The 24,926-nt window shown below is 41.3% G+C and overlaps 1 protein-coding gene across 1 annotated transcript in view; it reads right to left on the bottom strand.

Moving 5' to 3' along the window:
• tlcd3a (TLC domain containing 3A) overlaps nucleotides 1–23,091 on the bottom strand; it is a 42,462-nt gene extending 19,371 nt beyond the window's left edge. Inside the window, exons 1-2 of the mRNA XM_085364690.1 lie at nucleotides 22,757–23,091; nucleotides 2,030–2,116 (exon numbers count right to left, since the gene is read on the bottom strand). Of these exons, the coding sequence (XP_085220816.1) occupies nucleotides 2,030–2,116; nucleotides 22,757–22,887 (218 nt within the window). The 5' untranslated portion in view covers nucleotides 22,888–23,091. The remainder of the gene's footprint in view (nucleotides 1–2,029; nucleotides 2,117–22,756) is intronic.
• Nucleotides 23,092–24,926: the final 1,835 nt, after the last annotated feature.

Genomic DNA, 24,926 nt, shown 5'->3' with positions numbered 1-24,926 from the left:
TTATTAGCACGATTATTTAAACAGATATGGACACATACATGTTAAACTTCTACAATGGCTCTGGTTTGACGGAGCTTAGAAATTATTAACTTTGTGAGCTGATCTGAATTCAGGCCTGGATCCAAGAATTCTTGGAAGGAATCTTTACCATTCCAAGATAGGGCATAATTAAACATTTTGTGTCTTTACTCATTTTTAGAGTGGTGGTCATCTCCAGCCTTGGTGGCGGTATGCAGGACTGCTCAGACTGTTTCAGCAATAACAACAAGAAAAGCACTGGCCTTCTCATTTGCACCACTAAATGAAGCTTTGTTTATTATAGATTACAACAAAGAAATGGCTTTCAAGGCAGCCCTATAGCTCAGTGCATTCCTAATTTTGTTTGTCTCTCAAATATAAAGTATAGAAAATATTGTTAAATGAGGGAAAAAGCACAAGTAATTAGATACACAGTGTTTGCCAGATCATATTAACCACTTTATTTGGAGCTAATGTTAGAGTCTGGCGAATCAGGTGCGTTTGAGCTACTTTAGTGGTTCTACTGCAGTTTATACAGTGAACACCACCATTTCTGCAACTTAACCACTAAAGGCTAAAAGAAGGGACAGGTTGCGATGGAGAATTAGAGTATTTGTGGGTCTAACTCTGGAGTATAAGCCCCCGGGTTGAGCGCACGTCACAGGACAGCAGAACTGAGCAGCGTTGTGGAGGAATTAAGCTCTGTGGGTGATTTGGAGTGGGGGGGCGCAAGAGATTAGCAGTCTGAAACTGGGACTGCCAGGGTCTGGTCGCTGACTCAGTGAAGGATTAATAGGCTGGCATTAACCTAGCGTCACACTTTCCTCAGCTGCACAGAGTGGCCAGTGCTAACGCTAACAGTAACTCATTGCCAGCTGGCTGATGTGGAGGCAGCATGAAAGCAGCTGGTTCAATAAGAGAAACGGGCAGACTGCTGCCCAAGGAAAGATACTGACCTATCAATCACAAAGGAAGTTAGTCTGAAAATCTTTAACATTACATGACTGCTTGCATCATATTCAGCAGCAGGGGGAGTGTTTCATGCTATAATCGCAGCGTAGGTACCAGATCTTCTGATTTATAACCAATTCCCAATAAAATAAAACCATTTAAATATGTGCTGATGAGGCTCTGGTGCAACAACCCCTCCGACATCACAGATTAGCGCATTTAGTCTTCAGACGCTTTGCTGAATGAGCAGAGCCGTTAAAGGTAAGAGCTATCACTCAGATGGGATGCAACAAAAAGTCCTCTTAACATTTCTGCTTAACCCTCAGGACAGCAATGCTGCTTCTATTTCCTGGATGACAAGCTTGCAGTTTCCCAGTTACACTAAAACACCCAAATAATGGACTTTATATCTTTGACCTAAAAACAGGAAGAAGAAATCTCAGCAGCTAAGGTTATGTTAATGATAGGATGTTGTATCGCTAACAGTCAAGTGAGCAGGCAGCCACAGATTAACTAAAAACGGCTGCGAAAAAAAAACAAAAACTTAAAAGCACCTATAAGTTAAGTGGGCCAAAAGGAAAAATACTACCTAATACAATCTAGAATTGACAGGACAAGGAACAGTAACCGCAGGAGAAGAGGAGACAAACAGGTCTCTGAATAAAGCGAGGAGGAGCGTGTCGATCAATTTATTTTAATAGTGGAGTATGCAAGTTCACACTTTAGACTGTTTGTGTGTGTGAAGAACGTGAAGAATTAACAGCACGAATGTTATGTCAAAGACTTCAGCGAACTGTGTTAGGGCCGAGTGATTATTCGCATTTTCACCTCACAAGCACGCCGAGATTGTGTAGCTTCTAAGACAGATTAAGCAACTTTGTTCACTGTTAGCAGGCTGTGACTAACATTTATGTTTGAGTCAGTGAATCAAAATTGAGGCCCGAGTCTTTGGAATAACAGATCCCACCAAAGGGAGGCCCAGGAAGCATAGCTGCTGCTTTCATGTGTTACCAGTGATAACCAATGTTTCACTAAAGGGGTTATTTACATGAAGTCTCACCTGTCATTAATGACGTTGCCGCAGCACGATGACACGACAACAGCTCCTGCTGTGGTTGCCATGGCAGCATGGATAGAGGACACCAGCCTGCAAAAAGGGAGAACATCGTTACTTATGCACTGGATGGCTATAACATGTAATAGAAACTTCAGTGAAGCTGATAAAAGTAATATATGTTCAGATATTTATTGTCCCGATTGTGCCTTTAGAAATCTGTTTAATCTCAATATGGCCAGCACCCCAGAAGGAAAACAAAACTTCTTTGAAGTATCTTAATGTTGTTCTGCTGGCCCTGTTAGTCCAAAACTTTAATTCCTTGGTTTATGATCAACATAGCCATCAGTTCAGCTGCACTTTGTTTTTAGCACTAATAGGCAATTGTTAACCTGCCAATATATTAACACACAGCTGAGCCCAGGGGTTTTTGTGAGTCACCAGGGGCCTTTGGGGTTGATGAAGCACAAGTGAGGTCTGCATATAGTTTATGCATGACTACATTACGAGGGTTATGCATTATCCTGTTGGTGCTAGCCAAAATATTTTTATTACATTTTTGGTGAGGTTTCATCCCTTGCCCAGAAGGAGGACCACCAGAACAATTGTGTACACACAGGAAGCTTTCTAGCTGACGGTTAGTTGCTGGCGGACCTTCCAGGCTCCAGTTTTCTGTGTAACCCTGTAACCCCAACTTGCTGTGAACTGCTTACTTAGTGGACCCTCCTTGACCCCAGAAATACACCAGGCCTGCATCAAAGCCAGAGATCATCACATCCACTCAAGCCAAGCCAATGCTTGCAACTTCACACGGCGGTGTGTTTCAGAAGGGCATTCATGACACTTAAATTGGCACTGTGTTTGTCTTTAACAAAACCCAAGTCAAGCTGCAGAGCAGGTAAGGAGGTCAGGAAGTCAGACACAGCCATAGTTTTTCAAACAAAACCCTTGTACAGACACAATGCCAAAGATACTGCCTGATATGTCTAATAACAGTTTCATAACAGCAGATATGGTGATAATTCTGATCTTAAACAGCCAATCAACAGGTGACAGTTTCACATGTGTGGCAGCAGACATATCTATATGTTATCATAGCAAAGATACATGGAAGTATGCTTATGGAATTTCTTCACCAACTATTGGATAAGGTGTATTACTATAGCAACTGTTCAGTCCTGTTGGCTACAGAGCTTGATTGCGTCAGCCGTCTGGATTGAGCCACTAATGAAGCCAAAAAGCAGCAGTGTCATTAAGTAAAACCTACATGGATAAAAAGTTTCAAAAACTTATTCTGGGGAAATTTCAGCATACTTGTGAAATGGTTTTGAGATTTAATTGGTTACCACTGAAAATGAAGTTATGTCTCTCCCGGGGCTCAACACTAATTACCTAAAGAACTGCCCAGAGGTGCTGCCAAGATGACTGCCTAGTGCCAAGACTTGTTTCTATACGCACTTTGCTTAGAAGATTACACCAGTGTAATACAAAAGTTAACATTTGTGTTACTACACTCCCTGTTATTATCATCATCTAGTTTTAAAGTTTGATCTTTGCTACAATTATGAATAAACTCAAAATAAAAAAGGCAGGCGTTGGCTTAGTTTTTTGTGATGCCATGTGGGAAATTATTGGGTCAAATAAAATTCACTCAGATCTGAGCTGGTAAAACTGAATGCTACAAGAAAATTTAACAAATTACTTCAATCCAAGCCAAGTCAAATTATGCGTGTTTTCAATGTGATTAATAGCTCTAGGACAGGGCAAAGCCCAACAAATACAGGTCAGTTTTACACAAGTGCTGCTTCAGGTGAGCCGCTTAAGATCAGTGTACCGTGATGGGATTAGCAGTACTTGGCTTCAACTTTCCTCATCTATAAACAGACCTGTGACATAGGAGAACTTGGTACATCTTTATTTGAAGTGTCACTTGGAGTGGAGTGGAGAAAGGCATGCACAACATTCACCGGCCTCGCACCTATGAAACAAGTAACTCCTACACTGAGATCTGACTTGTGTTTTATAATTATTTGCTTACGTTTATAGCAACTTCATTACAAAATTATTTTTAATAAATAGTGGCTGTGATGTTGTGACCTTGATGAGTGAACAATCACAGAGAAATAGATTTTTTTCTCTTGGTTCAACAGATTTATTTTGTCTAATTTAAACAGAAAGCTGGATTATTTCACCAATTAAATTTTTGTGTGTGGGTTGTTTTTTTGTTTTTTTTTCAAACTATGAATGACTTTTGCTCAGAGAAGCTCGTTCCCTGGATGCTCTCCAACTTGGCAGCACTGACACTAAGCTGCTTTGAAATGACAAAACATGTCCTTTATTCCCCAGCAGTCACTGCGGCCATGACAGACAGCCGCCCATCTAACACAGCGTATTGTTGACTGATTTTCCCAATGGGTCTGTTTTTCATCTCCACCTACTCATCAGGAGACAAACACATACTACCAGGCTATGTGTGTTTTGTCTGCCTATGTTTTCCCCCCACCACCCAACAGACAGTATGTACACAGGAAACACATGAACTGTAACTTGTTACAGTTACATAACCCATGTTATGAGTTTTCCAGCTGATCAAATCATGTATTTACAGCAGGTGCAAACAATACGAGACGCAAAAGTCCAAATAAATAAATAATAAAGCAGCTAAATAAGGGAAAAAAGAAGCTGAGATGGTGTGCATGTAGGGCTGAGCGATATGGCCTAAAATTCATATCGCGGTATAATTTGAAGCACGTGCGGTAACGATATATATCGCGATATATTGTTTTCTTCTGTATAACATATTTTCCACACTATAAGGCACACTTAAAATCCTTTAATTTTCTCAAAAATCGAGAGTGCGCCTTATGTATGAATTCTGGTTGTGCTTACTGACCTCGAACCGATTTTGGCGTGCAGAAATCTGTTAAAAAATGTTTTGATGGATTGTCAGAGCATTACGGCTGCCATAGTGAGGAGCTTCGCGGAGTAATCTGGGTCCAAAACTCAGTCTGCTTCAGGTCAAAGTCAAATGAACACAAAGAGTTAAAAACGGTCTAAATTCTTTCTTTAATAAAATGATCAGCGTTGCTGCTTTACCAGGTGTAACAATTAAGTTTAACATCCATGCATCCATGAAAACAGAATTTATTAAATTTAACGGAGTTAGAAGTTAACAGGAGGTTAGCTCGCTAGTTTACACCTAAACATGACATACCATGTTCTGACAGAGAGATTTTTGAAACCAAGTAAAACGTACAGCTCTGCTACCACTTCCAACATAAATGAAGACAGGAAACTAAACAGCAGTGGCGTTTGCAGGGTTACTGAAGTTGGACTACCTGGTATGTAATGTTGTGCTACGTGATTGCTAGCGACACAGCTATGTTAGCATAACATTAGCACAGTGAAGCTGGAGGATGAATGCCAACTTTTTTTCCACTCGATAAAAGTTAATGTGAGGGATTCTGGTGGTTAGGGACAAATGCAATCGCATAGCAGGATGCTATACACGGGGCAAACTTCAGTCAGGAGAACAACTGAGATTATTCATCCACAATACAAGGTTAGTTATTAATATACTGCAACAATATGGGAATAGAACAGCTGCGAGAAGGGCTGCTCAATTAATCTCATTTTAATCACGATTATGATCTGGGCTTTCAACGATCATCAAAAATGACTGAGCCGATTATTAGCACCTCCCTCGTGCTTTACTCTCGCGCTGCTCCGTGTGGCAAATCGAGCGCACCTCTCTGCATTTCGAACACCCGTCACAACAATTAAGAGGACCCGAGGGAAGCTCGGAAAGCTAAGCAGAAGTTATTTGGAGAGGAGAGTGACTGCTATTGGTTGAAAAGAGAGGTAAAAAAAAACTTCAGTGGTGTGGAAACATTATGGGTTCGCCGGAGTCAGACGTGGATCAAGTAGACAGTGTGTAAACTTTGCTATGGTGTCGTAGCTGCACCACAGAGCAACACTGCAAAGTTCACTAAACATAGATGTTTACATTTTTCATTTATTTCTTATATCGCAAACATTTGCACTGTTATCAGTATTTGCACACTATTTTTTTTTTTTTTTTAAAGTCATTATTCAATACATTGTTATTGTTAACCCTTTAAAGCCGGACAGAGCAGCACGCTCCGTTTTGCGTAACTATTTTTAAATCCCTGTAGAACCGGAACCGTGTAAGCTAGCGCAATAATTTGTTTTGCATATGAAACCGGAGGAGTTGTACTTACATCTTATGCCATCAGCTTGTCCTAGGTCACGGTTTCCTTCCACATAAAGCTTTGCAAAAATTGCATAAAAGGGCTTTCAGGAACAAAAACATAATATTCCAGAAACACGCTTTGCCGATCTGACCAGCTGTTCATAACACTTCCCACATTGAAAAAAAACTTCAACACGAACTATCGCATGTCCGCCATTTCCTGCCCGAAACCGGAAGTGACGTCATTTTCGCGGAAAATATAGTTTTACTTGTAGGCCTTAAAAGCCTATACTGGTGTTTTTATAAGTCATGTTTGACTTTTCTGAATAGTTTCTGTGATGCTTAGAACTCGAATTGCACTGCTGGAAGTAGTTTATTTTGATGCACATGCTGTTTTCTTTGCAAATTTGCATCACAGGATTGTTTTTCGTTTTTCCTGCAGTGTATATAAAAATTGCTGTATCTCCAAAATAAAACTATGAAGACACTCAAAATAAATTTCCTGTTGTTGTAAACAATTTTTTGCAATTTTTTTGGTATTTAAAGTTTTGAGGGATAAACCTCTTAAATTTTTCCAAGTAGAAATATATGTAAAAAAAACAAAAACGATTTTTAATTTTTTTGTAGTTTATTGCACTTTTTTGCAATTGATGTAGTTACTATGGACTTAATGCATACATATTATTAAAATATGGGCTATAACAGTTGTATTGATGTATAGCAACTTGAAATGCTCCCAAAAATGGCACTACAGCATGTAAAAAAAATAATATAAGCTCTGGCGGACTTGGTTCTATGGTAGGTCTTAAAGGGTTAAATAAATATCGTCAAATAATCGAGATCTCTATTTCAGTGAAAATAATTGTGATTATCATTTTTGCCATAATCAAGCAGCCCTAGCTGCGAGAGAATTCAACATTAATGAATCAACGTTACGGAAGTGGAGGAAGCGCAGTTTTTGGCTTTCCCCATATTTCAAAAGTGCTTCATCTCTTTGCTATGACTGTCGCCTGGCATAATTTGCAGATGATAATGGTTGTAGCCGCTGCGATGCTTTCGACCAAAACAGGCGCAGCTTGATGACATCATCAATAGGGCTGCCACGATTAGTCGACTAGTCACGATTACGTCGACTATCAAAATCGTCGACGACTGATTTAATAGTCGACGTGTCGTTTGAAGCTTTGTAAGATCCTGAAAGACGCAGGAATAAGTAGCAGGATTTAAGAGTGTAATAACAGACTGAAACAGAAGATGGCAGCACTGCATGTACAAGGATGCCAACTGCCGTTAAACCCCGAAGAAGAAGAAGCTGTGTCCCAGAATTCATAGCGCGGCCCAGCTCAGTTTCCAACAATGGTGGCAGCTAGTTGGTTTTACTCTTATTATTCTTTCTGGGTCACAAAATAAATGTTTAACATATTTTCAGGCGAGAATGTAGCTGTGTAAACCTCAAATATCTGCTCAGTTTATCAAGACACCACATATTTTCAAAAGTGCTCCGACGTTTTCAGAGACGTCTGTTACCCACTAGCTCGATAGCTAGCCGGAGGCTAGGCTAGGCTAACTAGAGCCGTGAGAACACCGGACTCCCGGCAAATCATTTTCAAACCGACCGCCGTCTTTCGCTACTCAGGTTAAATATATATATAAGTCACTTAGCTAACTTCAAAATGTTATTGTTTGGCTTTTTTTAGTATTTTATTTGTTCCTGAGTAAATCGGTTTGGCTGAGATTAAAGTTTTTACACAGCTGAATAAACGTCAAGCAGACAGCTGATTATCAGAAGTGTGAGATGCTCAAGAATTTACTCCGGTGTCCTGTTATATTTTAGATAGCAAGGAGTTTATTAAACCACAACAATCTGCAGATTTCATTAAAATTTAATAAACTATCATCTTGTCTTTATTTTTAGTTAGCACATACCTTAAACACTTAAAGCTGTAAGCTAATGATAGTTATATAAGAGCAGATGCTGCTGGTGCAATAAGCTGTATGTCCAATGGATGATGATCTGATTAGTCGACTAATCGCAAAAATAATCGGTGACTAGTCGACTATCAAAATAATCGTTTGTGGCAGCCCTAATCATCAACATGCGCTATCGCGATAGAGCGGTATAGTCAAAATCTCTATCGTTGGCCAAATTTATATCGTTTCTATTGCCCACCCCTATGTGCATGTGAAATGTACTTAAGGAAAAAGAACATTTTACTATTATTTTTTTTATTTTTTTTTATTTATGGTTTTAATATTATTAAAGTATCCTTCACATCATTGCGAAAATTAATAACACTGAAATACTGTTGAACTGCACTTTTATTTGACACCCAGTTGTTGAAATCGTCTCTAACTGGACCTCCTTAAATTGAATATCTTGTGAAGCTACAAGTGGGATAATTACTTAGCCCTTGTAAATAATAGATGAGAGGCTTGAGCGAACTACCAAGGAAAATGATTACATATTTCTTGAGAACTGGGGTACTTAACACTGCACAAATTCTTGGCTATGGACTTTTCATTTTCAATTTTCCAGCAAAGATTAATCACATGTACATATATTAACAGTAATTATATTGAGGTATGGCAAAGATCTAGTCTTTACTAATGCAGTGTTATAGAGTTTACTAAGATTTATTGACTAATTTAATTATTTATCCGTTAAGATATAAGTCAGCTGACTGTTTAACCAAGCTTATTGGTTTCTCATAAACTCCTTCAGTTTCCAAAGGCAAACAAACACTAAAACCATCAAGCCATGGCTGTTCTCCCAGGTGTTACAATAAAGTTTAACATAAAGGCATGCATGAAAAATGGGATTTACAAAGTCTATCTGATTTAGAAGTTAGTAGTTTAAGGCTAACAAGTTGACATCTTAAGATGATATACTGGTTCTGTCCAAAGTATTTCTGTGAGGGGAAAAAAGCAGTTACTGACAATAATACTCGAATGGTTTAAGGTGGAGTAGTTGACAAAAATATCTTCTGCATTGTGTCCAGCTACAGAATTAAGCTTAGGTTAATACAAACTGTAAGATGAGGGACAAACTGTTGTTACTCTATAAAAGTCCCTGCTAACGCTTTCATAATGGGCCAACAGAAAGTCTGAGATGAGCTCAGTAATAACATAAGGCTAGTTATTAATATGTTGCTGCATGAATCCTGAACCTCACCAGAACTGTCAGATTTATCCAGACAGCTCCCCAGCAACTTCAAACAGAAGAGTTCGCCCTTATATCAGAAATATATCGATTCTCCTTTTCCTCTCAAAAACACTTTGCTATTTCTGGAGAGAAACGCTGAAACCTGCACTTACACTGTTCCATTAGTTTACTACTAATTTCTAAACCTGATGCTTTGGGTAGATAAGATTTGTTAGTACTGAAATGAACTGGCTGAGTCTTGGTTTATTAATTAGCTCTTTGCCAGTAAGCCATCCACAGAACCTTCTACTCCCATTTGAACATTTGTGCAATAGCAACCTTATGCTAGTCGACTTAGTAATGTATAGGATCAGAAACAGTTCCTCAGAATGAGTCACATCATCAGAAAAGTGTTAACAGAGGTCAAAGTCAAGGGCCTTTTTATCCATAGACTTCTACAGGACTTTTCTGCATCCACAAGTATCATCTCTGGTTGCCTTTAAAAAGAGTACTTTTCAGAAGCTACGTCATTTGTGTTAAGTGGATGAAGTTGAAAAGGGAAGCAAAAAATGCCATTCGTGCATTTTTTTGGGGTCATGATTATGATGATAGCACACCTTTTAACGTGAATTGATAGCGAGTTCCCATAGATCCACCAAGGTATTACACATACAGCCACAAACAGTGTTGGGGAGTAAGGGAATACATGTACCGCCGTTACCTATTTAAAATACAAAATATGAGTAACTGTATTCCGTTACAGTTACCGTTTAAAAAGGTGGTATTCAGAATACAGTTACTTTGTTGAAATAAATGGATTACACTGCGGTACTTTCCTGTTTCATATTGTCGCGGGTGAGGACTGTTTGGGTTTTGTTTGACAGCTACGTTCTGTTGTTCCAGGCGGCAGCGTTATGGTTGCCATGGTTACAGGGCGACGGTCTCTCTCTCTCTCTCTCTCTCTCTCTCTCTCTCTCTCTGCGACTGTGTGTTTCCTGGGTGAGAGAGCGCCTTTTCGTTGTTGTTGTGCTAAGCTAACAGGCAGAATGCTACAAGCATAGCTCTAAAGAATGTAGCATCATGGGCAGTGTAGTCCGTGTTGCAGGGAGAATGGACTGCCATACACGTTATGGGTCTGTGAGCGCGAGGAGGGAGAAAAAGGGGAGTGGAAAGGTACGAGTTGTCATCGAGGAAAAACGGGAGCTGGAAGCATGTAAATATAATAATAACCACTTCAGCCAAGAAGAGTGCCTGACGAGCCCAGTTGTAAGTAAGCTATTAAGACTCGACTGTACACCGTGTTCGTGTTTTCCTCCGAAAACAATAAGTTCCGTTGGAGCAGTCTTTCAACGCCTCTCTCTGTCTCTCGCAAGAAAAGTTGACCCACACAACAAAGTAAAGCTATTTTTCGGCTACGAGCCGACAGGGACGTATTAGTCAGAGGTCCCTTTACTACAGTTCGGAGTCGCAGACCTTCAGTAATAGTAATAAATCACAGCAATAGTACATTCATGTTGTTGTAAAAAGCATGATAATATATTAAGTAATCCAAAGTATTCAGAATACGTTACTGTCATTGAGTAACGTAATGGAATACGTTACAGAATACATTTTGGGGCATGTATTCTGTATTGGAATACATTTTAAAAGTAACCTTCCCAACACTGGCCACAAAGCACCAAACTCTCTTAGTCTGAGTGAGTAAGTGATTACAGTTTGCACTCAGACATACTCAGGCTAGTTTCAAAGGTCAAAAGACTGCTTTCTTTCCTTTTTTTTTTCTTTTTTTTTTTTTAAACAGTGCACTCACAAATGGCAGTGCTGAGAAACAAAGAGTATTTGTGGTTTCCTGCTTGAACCTGTAGTCAGCTCAAACCAAGGTTTACGGCGGGGGACCACAGCAATGATACCGGCATCAGCAAGTGAACAATAGCCATGTGACACGCAAGTACAAAAACCACAGGTCTGAGCTAGGAAAACTTAACAGGCCGCCTTCTCTCTTTCCCCCACAAACTCAATCCCCTCACACCGGCTTTACGGCCTTCTAAGGCTGTATGGTCTCATACTCTGTCACAAGACTCAGTTCATACAGCCAATTCATTGTGTGTCCGCCAATAACCCCCTCTCTCCCCCCTGCAGCTGAAAAGTTGAGTTCGACGGGGTGAGGAGCGTGCAGTGGGGAAAAAGGGGAAGAATTCTTTGTTGCCTTGTTCGGTAATGTTGTCTTTTCTTCCCTACTGTGTCAGGCCAGCGAACCACCTCAGCTTCCCTTTCAGTGTTACCAGGTCTTCGCACTGACTGTTTTGTTACACATGGACTACTTGCTCTTTCGTGTTCCGTCTCGTGCTCTCTCTCTCTCTCTCCCCCACACACACACAGTGTCTGACAGCAAGAAGTGGTGTTTTTGTTCCTCTAGTAAATGGGCTACGTAATGTGTAGGTCCATGGGCACTGCAGCAGAGCAAAAGAAAGTGACAGCAGAACCAAAAAAAGCAAACAGGGTAAAGTGCATTTCATGGCAAGAAGGAACTCTCCCACTCTTCCATCAGAACCCCTTGATTGTATAAATGGATGCTGGAATGTCACTGGCTGCGTATATGGGAAATCTTGAGTTTGAGCCAGGAGAGCAGCACATTTCCTGGTGGCTTGACGGTCATTTTGGTCAGCCACTTGATATGCAAACATTTAAGCACTGTGCCAAATCTAGACATTACAGGTATGCACTTGTTCTGATAACATCTCCCCCTCTCTTTCCAAATAAACTCCTAGTGACAACTATCACACATATTGCAGGGGCAAAATAAGACTTGTTGTTTGGCATTAAATTCCAGTAAACAGCTTGCCACAAGCCTTAGTAACTCAAGTTTGTGTGCTTAATTATATTGTATCCTCCCTTGGAGAAATAAATGGGGGCGCATATGGGTTGTGTTGATTGGCGCAGACTGACTCCAACTGTAATGTGCTGCCTATCTGTCTGAATTCATACATTTGCAAACCTTCACAAATCTATCCAAGAGTGACTCCAGTCTAGACAGGTAAGACCCCAGTTGTGCAGAAACAGGCAACATGTGTAACCAAAAGTTGCCACCGAGAGGTTGATGGTGCTGCAATCAGTTGCTGAGAGCAAAAATTCAATTCAATAACCAGGCAACCGCTGATTTTCTTCTAGTCTTGAGGTTTCATTATTTGCCATTTTTTCTCTAGTGTGACTGAGACTTAGGTGAGTTAAAATGCTTCAACTAGAGAAAAAAAGTTACATCCTACGGGAACATGTCCATGTGTATATACACCCCATGGGCATGTGCCTTGCAGCACACAACAGGAGTTTTACCTGCACCTTTTTGCACAGGACATATGGGAAAAGTGGCATATTAAAGCTCATGTCTGATTGTAGGTCATAGTCAGCAAATGTTTGATCCATCTCTTTGTCCAGTAATGTCACGAAAAGTTCAGCCCCGCATGTGTTAAATCAGCTAACAGAGATGAGAGGGAAAGCGAGAAGCTGGAGGTAAACAACAGAAGGAACTGGAGTCCCCGCTGAGCTCTAAAATCACCCCGATGCCGAGATGATCATATCTTCCACACTTATTCCATTAACTTGTATTTACAGTTAAAATAAAGCTAACTGTTTTGTGTTAACACACACAAATCCTTCAGGTGTCCAATTTATGCTACTTGGAAGCCTGTGATACAAAGCATGGTACAGGCAGAAGATGTAGACATTAAAGGCCAGTTTAGTGGTTGAGGGCGAGCAGTCTGACAGCCTGCAGGCACTGTGGCTTGTAAGAACGATGTTTTCCGATAGCTGAGCATTTGTAAATTAGCAGAAGCGTTATTCGGCAGTAGGCTTCGGTGTATTTCAGTGCATAGCTAACTCAGCAGTCGGCCCTGACCAGAGCTCAGAAGAGGATTAGCTAGAGTGACAGCTTACAAATGAGCGCTGAACTGAACTGTGCAAATGTGAGCAAGTCACACTGATGCCCCCCCCCCCAAACACATTTATAATTAATACTAATGAGATCCAAAGTTAAAAACGTTTCTAATGTAATGATTTTATCGTTCATTCACGTGGCTTGTTCAACTCTAATAAAAAATGTAACTTCCTGGGATTTCTCTGTGACTACTTATTGGAGTGAAAGTACTAGAACTGAACTGACGCTGCATAGTTGTGGTTGGCTGATATCAGTAGATAAGCATTATTCTAAGGTGTAATGAATGGGAAACTGATGTAATTAAGGATTGTTTTCTACTCCCCCCAATTTTTTATTTTTTAATTTGAAAACTGCGCTATTGTTTTTAAGAAACTAGATGCCATTTAAAAGCTAGACTGTATATGAAAGATGGATGTGGCAACTGAAATGTTTTTGAAGACTCAAGCTAAGCATTTTAAACCAGAGTTATTATAAAAACTAAACCAAAAAGAAGTGAAAAAGCATTTTAATTTAATTAAATAGAGGTAAAAACTAAAGTCACTTTTTAGACCCAGAAGCTAAATCTAGTATTTATAAACAGTCTATGAATACTGTCTAACACAGTGGTCCTCAACCTTTTTTGCACCACGGACCGGTCTTTAAGGTGTCACAGATAATCAGAATCAGAATCAGAATACTTTATTGATCCCTGGGGGAAATTATTTTTTGTTACAGTGCTCCATTATAAACCAACATTAAGACAAGACAGACAATATGCTAACTAAGAATAGTACAATATATACATATATATACATACATACATACATACATAAGTCACTTATAAATAAATATTTGGAAAAGAAACATGTGTAGCTGTAGCAGCAAACAGTGTGTTAAGTGGATGCGTTGTACAGGGAGATGGCCACAGGCAGGAATGATTTCCTGTGTCGTTCAGTGGTGCTTTTCGGTAATCTCAGTCTCTCACTGAACGAGCTCCTGTGACTGACCAGCATGTCATGGAGTGGGTGGGAGGTGTTATCCAACATTGTCTTTATCTTGGACAGCATCCGCCTCTCCGACACCACCTTGAGGGAGTCCAGCTCCATCCCCACAACATTGCTGGCCTTACGGATCAGTTTATTAAGTCTGTTGGCATCTGCGACCCTCAGCCTGCTCCCCCAGCATGCAACAGCATAGAGGATCGCACTGGCCACAACAGACTCATAGAAAATCCTCAGCATTTTCTGGCAGATGTTGAAGGACCTCAGTCGCCTCAAAAAATAGAGACGACTCTGGCCCTTCCTGTAAAGTGCTGTGGTGTTTTTAGCCCAGTCCAGTTTATTGTCAATGTGTACTCCAAGGTATTTATAGTCCTCCACAATGTCAACACTGACCCCCTGGATTGAAACAGGGGTCAAGTGTTTCCTGGTCTTCCTGAAGTCCACGATCAGTTCCTTGGTCTTTGCCACGTTGAGCTGCAGATGATTCTGCTCACACCACGTGACAAAGGAGTCGACCACAGCCCGGTACTCTGTCTCATCATCCCTGCTGATGCATCCAACCACCGCAGAGTCATCAGAAAACTTCTGAAGATGGCAGGTCTCTGTGCAGTGGCTGAAGTCTGTGGTGTAGAGGGTGAAGAGGAAGGGGGAGAGGACAGTTCCCTGTGGTGCCCCTGTGTTGCTAATCACCTTGTCAGACACACACTGTGGGAGACGTACATATTGTGGTCTTCCTGTCAGGTAATCAACAATCCAGGACACCAGAGAAGCATCCACCTGCATCGCTGCTAACTTATCACCCAGGAGGGTCGGCCTGATGGTGTTGAAAGCACTGGAAAAGTCAAAAAACATGACCCTCACAGTGCTCGCCGGCTGGTCCAGATGGGTGTAGACACGATTGAGCAGGTAGATGATGGCGTCCTCTGTTCCGAGACGAGGCTGATAAGCGAACTGAAGGGGATCCAGATGTGGTCTTACTATGGGTCGCAGCTGGTCCAGGATGAGCCTTTCCAAGGTCTTCATGATGTGGGAGGTCAGTGCCACGGGCCTGTAATCCTGGGGGCCACTGGGACGAGGCGTCTTTGGTACAGGGACGAGGCATGATGTCTTCCACATCACCGGGACCCTCTGCAGACTCAGACTCAGCATAAACAGTTTATGAAAGACTCCACACAGCTGGGGGGCACAGGCCTTGAGGACAAGGGGACTCACTCCGTCTGGTCCAGCAGACTTGCCTGAGTGAAGTCTCCTCATTTGCATCTCAACCTGGTATTGAGTGAAGGTGATGGGTGGGGGAGGGGTGTCAGGAATCTCACAGGAGGCAACATGTGAAGAGAGAGGCTGGCACAGTGGTGTGGCTCTGGATTCCAGGCTGACTGCAGGTGAGGTTGTGGGGGTGGGAGCAGACACTGTGGTGTCGAATCTATTGAAAAACAGATTCAACTCGTCGGCTCTATTCTCACCTCCCTCAGCTCCCCTGCTGTTGGTTGGCCTGAATCCAGTGATGGTCTTCATGCCCCTCCACACCTCTCTCATGCTGTTCTGCTGGAGTTTCCACTCCAGCTTCCTCCTGTAATTGTCCTTAGCCTCTCTGATCTTGTCCTTTAGTAACACCTGGATCTTCCTCACCTCCTCTTTGTTGCCCCTTCTGAAAGCCCTCTTCTTGTTGTTGAGGAGGGCTTTGATGTCCTTAGTCACCCACGGCTTGTTATTTGGGTAACAATGAACAGTCTGAGCTGGAACAATGGAGTCGGTGCAGAAAGTTATGTAGTCTGTGATACACTCAGTAAGCCCATTGATGTCCTCGGCGTGAGGCTCACAGAGTGTTTCCCAGTCGGTCACCTCGAAACAGCCCTGTAGTTCCGCTATTGCCTCCTCTGACCACCTCCTAACAGTCCTGGTGGTCACAGGTTCCCTCCTCACAATTGGCACATAGCGGGGGGTGAGGTGAATCAGGTTATGATCTGACCTACCAAGTGGGGGGAGGGAGGAGGAGCTGTATGCATCCTTGACGTTAGCATACAGTAAGTCTAAAGTTTTCTCTCCCCTGGTGGGACAGTCCACATATTGTTTGAATGTTGGTAGTGTATTGTCCAGTGATACATGGTTGAAGTCACCCGAGATCACAATAAAGGCACTCGGGTGCTGAGTCTGTAGCCGAGCTATGGCAGAGTGGATACAACAAAATAAAATGATACGACCGAGACAAAAACGGTTGTATTTTGTAAATATAATAATAAATGCAAATTCACTGTGTAACTTTTTTAGTGGCGTCCTCCTGAAATGCGCCAACAAAATTGAGAGTAACATTCTCCGCTCTGCCACTTAATGTTCTCTGGTCGCTATGGTAACAGTCCGTGGCCTGGGGGTTTGGGACCACTGGTCTAACCTATTCTGTTGCATATGCTGCATAAAATAGCACTATCCGGTCTTAAAGTCTGATGTTATTAGTCATGTTTGGACCCAAACTCTGCTGCAGGTCCCAAAGTCAAACGAACAATGCGGCATCACTGAGAGTTGAAAAACCGTCTAAATTCTTCAATCTGTAATAATATGTTGGCTGCTTTACCAGGTGTAAAAATTAAGTTACCAGGCATCCATGAAAACAGAATTTATTAAATTTAACAGAGTTAGAAGTTAGCAGGGAGTTAGCTCGCTAGTTTCCATCTCAATATAATATACCATGACAGAGATTCCTGAAAAAAAATTAAGACGTACAGCCCTGCTAACACTTCCGATTAGGGCTGGGCCATATTATACCGTTCACGGTAATACCGGTATAATGTTAGGCAACGATAGGAAAATGAAATATCGCGATAGAATGGGAGTAAAACGCGCATGCGCAGTGCCTTTGTTTTCATACGCACATGGCCGATTGTTGAGTGAAACAGATGAACCAGAATTGGTTTGTAAAAATGGTGCAACTTCAGTGATGTGGAACTGGTTTGGTGTTTGTCCATCAGATACACAACAAAGCACATTTTTTTGCAGAACATGTAAGCAGCCGTTGTTATTGTCATATTTGTCGGACTAAGATGCTCTTAAATCTGGGAGTAATCTGGGTCCTAAACTCCGTATTCTTCAGGTCAAACAACACTGCAGCATCACTTAGAGTTAAAAACTGTCTAAATTCTTTCATCTTTAATAAAACGATCAGCATTGCTGCTTTACCAGGTGTAACTATAAAGTTTAACTTCCAGGCATCCATGAAAACAAAAGTTATTACATTTAACGGAGTTAGAAGTTAGCAGGAAGCTAGCGGAAGTTAGCTCGCTAGTTTCGCTAGTTACCTAAGCATGATATTGCATGTTCTGACTGAGAGATTTCTGAAAAAAATCAAACGTACACCTCTGCTATCACTTCCAACATAAATGAAGACAGGAAACTAAACAGCAGCGACGTTTGCAGGGTTACTGAAGTTGGGCTAGCTGGTATATAATGATGTGCTACGTGATCGCTAGCGACACAGCTATGTTAGCATAACATAAACAGTGAAGCTGGAGGACGAACACTAACACTTTTCCACTTATAAAAGTTAACGTGAAGGTTCTTCATGGTTAGAGACAAATGCAATCGCATGGCAGGATGCTGTAAACGGACCAAACTTCAGTCAGGAGAACAACTGAGATAATCCATCCACAATACGAGGTTAGTCATTAATATACTGCAGCAACATGGGAATAGAGCAGCTGCCAGAGAATTCAACATTAATGAATCAATGGTACAGAAGTGGAGGAAGCAAGAAGAATGAGTTTAATAAAGTTTGATTTATCTGACTGCTTTGTTTCGCTTAATGTGCCTTATAATCCCGTGCACCTTATGGTCCGAAAAATGCGTAATGCACACTGCAGTTTAATGTTGCAAAGCACCTCTTTTTAACTTCAGTGGATATTATACATGGTTATGCTCAGGATATGTCAGCCCATTTCTACTGGAAATGCCTTTTGGTTAAACTTTCAGCAAGGAATTTGCATTTGCACTGTTACATTTTTATAAAGCTTTAATGTACATAAAAACCAGCTTCTTGTTTAAATGAAAATAAATGGAAGGTTGTCTTTTTGCGCTAGTAATGTTGTGGAGTTGTATTTTGTCTCGCATCAATTATATCGTCGGTTATATCGTTATCGCAAATTTTCAAATATATATCGTGATAAATATTTTTGGCCATATCGCCCTGCTCTACTTCCGATATATAAATGAAGTCAGGGAAGTAAACAGCAGTGACGTTTGTAGGGTTACTGAAGTTGGGCTAGCTGGTATATAATGATGTGGTACATGATCGCTAGCGACACAGCAATGTTAGCATAACATAAACACAGTGAAGCTAGAGGATGAACACTAACGTTTTTCCACTCAAAAGTTAAGTTGAGGGTTCCAGATGGTTAGGGACAAAAGAAATCGCATGGCAGGATGTTATAAACAGACCAAACTTCAGTCAGGAGAACAACTGAGATAATCGATCCACAATACGAGGTTAGTCATTAATTTACTGCTGCATGAGCTGGGCTGTAGTTACTACGTATGGTTTTAAAAACGGAGCTTTAAAACGAATAGCGGTAATAAAAACCAAGAGAGGAAGACCGTGATCACTGACTGTTTTTAGGACTTGTTGAGATTAAATAGGACAAGATACAATCATTTTGACATCTATGATTATTATTCCTTACATTGAGGTAAAAATAATTATTCTTTCACTGATAAATTAGCAAACTGCAGCAAAAAAAGTAGACAAATGTTTAGGAGGACTTGACAGCGCTAGTTGTGGGCTGCCAAGCTACATGTAGTTACATCTCCAGCGAAGTGCATAGTGTAGGTTATGTCGTAGGGTTTCCATGGGTTTGCGTATCTACACCAGTGACTTGAGACAGAAGCATAAATCCTTGTAAGGCAAAAGTAATGTAACAAATAGTATAACAAATTATTTTCTTCAGAGAGATGTATTATGTATGGAGAAACCTTTTTTCTAATTGCTGCATAGTGGACAGCTTTCTGTATTGAGCAAAAAGAAACTCATCTCATCGATCAGCGGATATTACAGTCACACTGTAGTTAGGACCATTTTATATATGCTCTGGTCAAAAGCTAACATGCAATCATTATGGGGATGAAATTCATGATAAATTTGAGCTTTTAATGATTTCCTTGAACGCTACTTTTTCCAGGGTGCAATGACTGCACAGCATACATCTTTAGGGACTTTAGAAAACAAAAGCTGGGTGAACAAGTCTGAATTAATTTTGGATTTTCTCTAATCCACACAGGGTCAAAAGTATACATACATCCCCACATGGTTAAATGTCACCTTAGGAAGGTGCACATCAACCAGATGTTTTTGGTAGGCATCAACAAGATTCTGGTATAATTCTGGCTAAATATTTGATCCCTCTTTTTGGAAGAATTGGGAGTTGATTTAAATTGATTGGTTTCCTGGCACTGACCCGGCTTTTAGGCATAGTCCACAGATTTTCATTAGGGCTGAGGTTTATCTTTGGGAAGGCTATTCTAGCAGCTTCATGTTCACCTCCTTTATCTATCCCAAACCATTTTTGATACGTGTTTGGGATCATTGTCCTATTGGAAAACCCAACTGTGTCCAAGTTTCAACTGTCTAGCAGTTGGTTTGAGGTGACATTGAAGAATTTGTAGATAAACCTCCGTCATTATTATTACATTATTACCAGTACCACTGGCAGCAAAACAGCCCCAAAGCATGATGCTACCACCGCTACCGTGATTGACAGATGTTAGTGTTCCTAGGCTGGAATGCGTCACCTTTAAGGCCCCAGTACAGGGCTTTGGAGCGTGATGTCACGGGGGTGGGCGTGGACAGGATTTTGGCCTGATCCGCCATTTTCCGGGTCCAAACAAAGCACAAGCGAAAAAGGACCGAAGGCACACACAACAGCCAGGATTCGTACTTGCTGTGTGGTCGGCTGCAATGTTCGATCGCTGGAATAAGCTTAAAAAGGGTTTGTCTTTTTATTCTTTCCCAACCTGGAAGCAACATGAGGGAGCTTATATGGTGGACCTTACAAAACGAAGGCATCTAGCCTGGATAGCAGCCGTGAGACGAGCTGTTATCCAGTTCGCTTCCATCTCCAGATATCTGTTGGTGTGCTCCAGACATTTTCACTCCGGTAAGTTCTATATATGTACATATCACTCTTTATAGCTTAATAATATTATTGTTGGGGCTCTCGGAGGTTATAGAAATTGCGAACAAACATAGAATTGAGTGACTGTGCAGACATACGTGCTATGTAACGATTCGCTAATTATTTCGCACAACTGTAGGGAAGCCTGCCTATGAAATGGATCAAACAAATCCAGACTGGGTACCAACGTTACACAGGGGGCACTCCGAAATCCGAACGTGAGGGTTAGGGTTAGGGTTAACAAGATAAGTGAAGATATCGGGGTAGGACAGTGGCGGTAAGTTGTCTGGGTCTTTACTCCACTGCCGTATTTCATATAGGTCCACATTTGCGGTGCACTCTATTTTTTTCAAGTACCGCTGCTTCACCTCTGGACGCAATTGGTCTCTATACCGTCTGTTTTCTTTTGAGCTGCTTTTAAGCATGTTTCTTGTCGTCGTTGTTCCAACACAGTGTGTTTGTTTTGATTTGTGGAGCCGGAAAATGGCGCCGCACTCCCACAATACATTGCGGCGTGACGTCAACTCCACAGTTGTGGCACCCACAGCACAACGCACCATGTTAAAAAAATTGAGATGTGCATGACCAGCCATAGCGCCACAGGATGTGATGTCAAATCTGGTGAGTGACACACAGGACAGAGCAAGCATAATGGCCCATTACTCCTCTAAACATACTTGCTGTCATTGTAGCTAAATCTTTATTTCATTTGATCATAAAGTTTTTTGTTTTTTTTTCGAAGCACGGTGGCACGGTGGTTAGCACTGTTGCCGCACAGCAAGAAGGTCCTGAGTTCAATTCCACCATCAGGCCGGGGTCTTTCTGTGTGGAGTTTGCATGTTCTCCCCGTTTCTGCGTGGGTTCCCTCCGGGTACTCTGGCTTCCTCCCACCGTCCAAAGACATGCAGCTTGTGGGATAGGTTAATTGGATAACCCAAAAAATTGTCACTAGGTGTGAATGTGCAAATGAATGTGAGTGTGAATGGTTGTCTGTCCCTGTGTGTTGGCCCTGCGACAGACTGGCGACCTGTCCAGGGTGTACCCTGCCTCTCGCCCTATGACAGCTGGGATAGGCTCCAGCGCCCCCCTGAAAAGGATAAGCGGAAGTGAATGGATGGATGGATGGATAAAGTTTTTCTCCAGAAGCCATTTCACTTGCCCGTGACCCCAATACGAATATGCCAAAGAGACTGGATGGATGACATTTGGCTTGTCCATGTGAGTAGCTGCAAACTTTAGTCAAGCTTGAAGGCGTCGATTTTGCGGCAGGGGCTTCATTTTTGCTCAGTACCCGGTCACTTAACAGCGATGTAAAACTCATTTCAGTATAGGACACTGCTGTTCCAGAAGTTTCCAGTTCACGGCAGCCTTGAGCCCTGGTGGTTCCTGGGTTGTCCCTGAACATCCTAGCCAATTTCCTATCAGCTGAGGGTGATAGTTTGGCCTTTCTCACTATTCTGAGTATTGGTCAGTCCAATAAGTACTGTCAAACAAATCTTTTTTTTCCTTTGCAAAGGGAAACTGCTAGCTGTAGTGAATAGTGATCATTAACAAGTAAACAGACCATGATCTTGTCAATTTAACACTGTAAACCTTCACTTATTAAAAGGTGTAAGTAAATGTATGTATATAATATTTAAACCTGTATGGATACTTTTGTGTGTGTGTGTGTGTGTGTGTGTGTGTGTGTATTGGAGAAAATCCAAAATAGATTCAAAGTTGTGCAACCAATTCTTGTTTTTTAAAGTCCTTAAAGATGTATGCTGTAAAACCATTCCACGTTGGAAAAAGAACTATTCAAAAAACTCGTTAAAAGCCCCATGACAATCATGCCATGATAAGTACATGTAAACTTCGGACCACAATTGAATGCATGTTAGTGCACCTTTTTAAGCACATATCATCGATTTCGCAATCATGCAAACAAATAACAAAGCACTTGGCGCATCATGCTTACAAAGACTCTTTTTAAAGCCTGCTGTGGTATTTTCCTACAGGGGACCCATAGTTTGGATTTGCTGTATCTGCAAATCACCGTTACAAATACTCTTCGTGATTATTGAGCCCAATTTGCAGAAAAAGGAGCACAACAAAAATGTAGAAATAAATAGAAAAATATATTTCGCTTAAAATGACCACACTGGCTACTCAACATAAATAAGTTTCCGTCATGTATGGAAAAAAATACAGCACACCAAGGAGCTAACGGGATGAGGGAAAATGTCCGTAGCTACAGAGCGGGGAGTAAGCTAGCACCGGGCGCTAGTTAGTGAGTTTGTGTTGTGTAAAGTGGTGAGTTTAAGCTGGGTTACCTCTCGCTGACCAGTACCACGTCGGCATCGCTCCAGTGTTTGAACACACACGGTAAGATCTTCCTGAAGGCGAAGAAGAGACCGGGGAAAACTACGGCGCCACACGCTAAAACTTGCAACATCCTGCTCATATTTTCCTCTCTAGCCGCCGGGACACCTGACTCTCTCTCTCCCCTCCGCGAGCTTCGACCGTTTACACGCGGCTGTGAGGCATTTTTCACGCGGCCGGGTTCGGCGTCTTTCACCGGGAACAGTCCACCATCAGCACACACTCGCACATACTCACACACTCACACATACTCCGCCAAGGCTCAGCAGCAGCAGCACCAGTAGCAGCACCAGTGTTGAGCTAACGGCAAACAGACGTCAACTACCCGTGGAGACTTTCAAAATAAAAGGCGTGACCTGCGTGTTTCCCCTAGCGGAAGCGGTAATATCGCAACACAAACCCCACTAGGCTTTTATTTTGAAGGTCATTCTTTTCGCAGCATTTACGGTAAATTTAACAACTTGGAATTTAACAGTGTTTTATTAAAATTGCGGCTTGTGTTTTCAGCTTAACTTAAATATAGATATTAATGCCTTTGCAGCTGTTGTGTATGTGTTATAGCACATAGACGAACTACCTCCTTTAGCGAAAGTAGTCATACAACAAAATCAGTAGTTGCGTAAGCAGGCATTCAATTTTTTGTTTCTCCACTTGGGGGCAGTGCAAGTGTTATATCATCACCAAGTTTGTGTGACGGATGTGTTATGGAGCACTTGTCAGCAGATAGAGCTAAATTATCAGATAAGTAAGAGACGGGTGTAGTATTCGCCCTCGGCTGAGCGACTGAGTAAAGCCATGTGTGGCATTTAAATTGTCCTCTGTGCTCAGCAGCTCGTCAGTAATTTGTTGCTGCTGAAAGCAGCCTTCTGCCATTGGAAATAAGGGGTTATGTAAATGATGAAAATCCTTCAACAGCAAATTAAAAGAGGTTAAAGAGCCATGGGGCTTAGAAAGAGAGATAGAGAGAAAACCTTCCGCCAATGAATTAACACCGGTGACTCTGTCTCTGTATCTGTCCACCTCTCATCTGAGGTCATCAGTCTCAGATACTGCTATCAGCTGTCAAGTAAACACTCTCTTTAAAGTCAGTTAACCTGACTTCGCTCAGCTCTGTCAGGTAGTGTCTGATAGCTGCTTGTAGAGTGTCTGGCATTGAGATTTTATCTAATCCTTTATTTCTGTGTGTTTAACTAGTGCAAACAGTGGTGGCGCTTTTTCTTTTTAAATTTGTTATTCAGTCCTGTGAAAAAGCGATTTAAAGATGTGCTTTTCTGTGTTACTGAGCACAGAACAGTAAGCTTTTCCTGTATGTGTTTTTTTCTATATATATTTTTGCTTTTATTTTGACAATGAGCTCGTCTGTATATGAATAAGGGGATATAATTGGTGTTTTCTTCTAACTCTGGTATTTTTTTTAATCAATTTTGAGCAAAAACCCATTAATGTACTCTCTAATACATATCTTTTTAATATAATATCCTCTATTAAAGTGCCTTTTTCTTTGTTAAAACCTATTTAGTTGAGCAGGTTTTATCATTATTTCCTAATAGTGGGTCCTAATGTTGGCTTCAGGTCAACATGGTAAAGAAATGTGTAATAAATAGAGAAACAGAGCATTGTTTATTGCATATTTGAATACTAGCATGGAGGGTCCGGGAATGAGGGCAGCTTAGGATATCTCAAAAGGAAAAAAAGGAATTCAGTTTGAGCACAATGTAAAGGGTCATACAGCTTATCTGAATGCAAATATCAGATGGTAGCTGCTTTCCTTATCACTGTCATAGACACATAATATAACCCCCCCCCCCTAATACTAATTTCCATATTTGCCACACCTAAATTCACCGTCCTTGGACATTCCACAAAGTGGATGGAACTGTTAAAAATGTAACCATTTTATTTGCAAGAAAAACAAAGTGCGGGCCATGATTCAATACCCTGCAGAACCACTTTTAGATGATCAAATTCTTGAATATATTGTTTTCTGCATGACTTTTTCTCTCACATTGTTGTGGGGAAATTTGGGTGGCTTCAGTTCACTGAGGTTTGTAAGTATTTGTTTATGCAATACTTGGTCAATGCATCACCTTGACTCTTTTCTTTTTCCTGTTTAGGATCATT

The sequence above is a fragment of the Diplotaxodon limnothrissa genome, linkage group LG10 (assembly GCF_057381915.1).
Source record: "Diplotaxodon limnothrissa isolate DT_005_m linkage group LG10, D_limnothrissa_male_GT1.1, whole genome shotgun sequence".
Classification (NCBI taxonomy): Eukaryota; Metazoa; Chordata; class Actinopteri; order Cichliformes; family Cichlidae; genus Diplotaxodon; species Diplotaxodon limnothrissa.
This window is presented reverse-complemented; position numbering and strand designations above follow the sequence as displayed.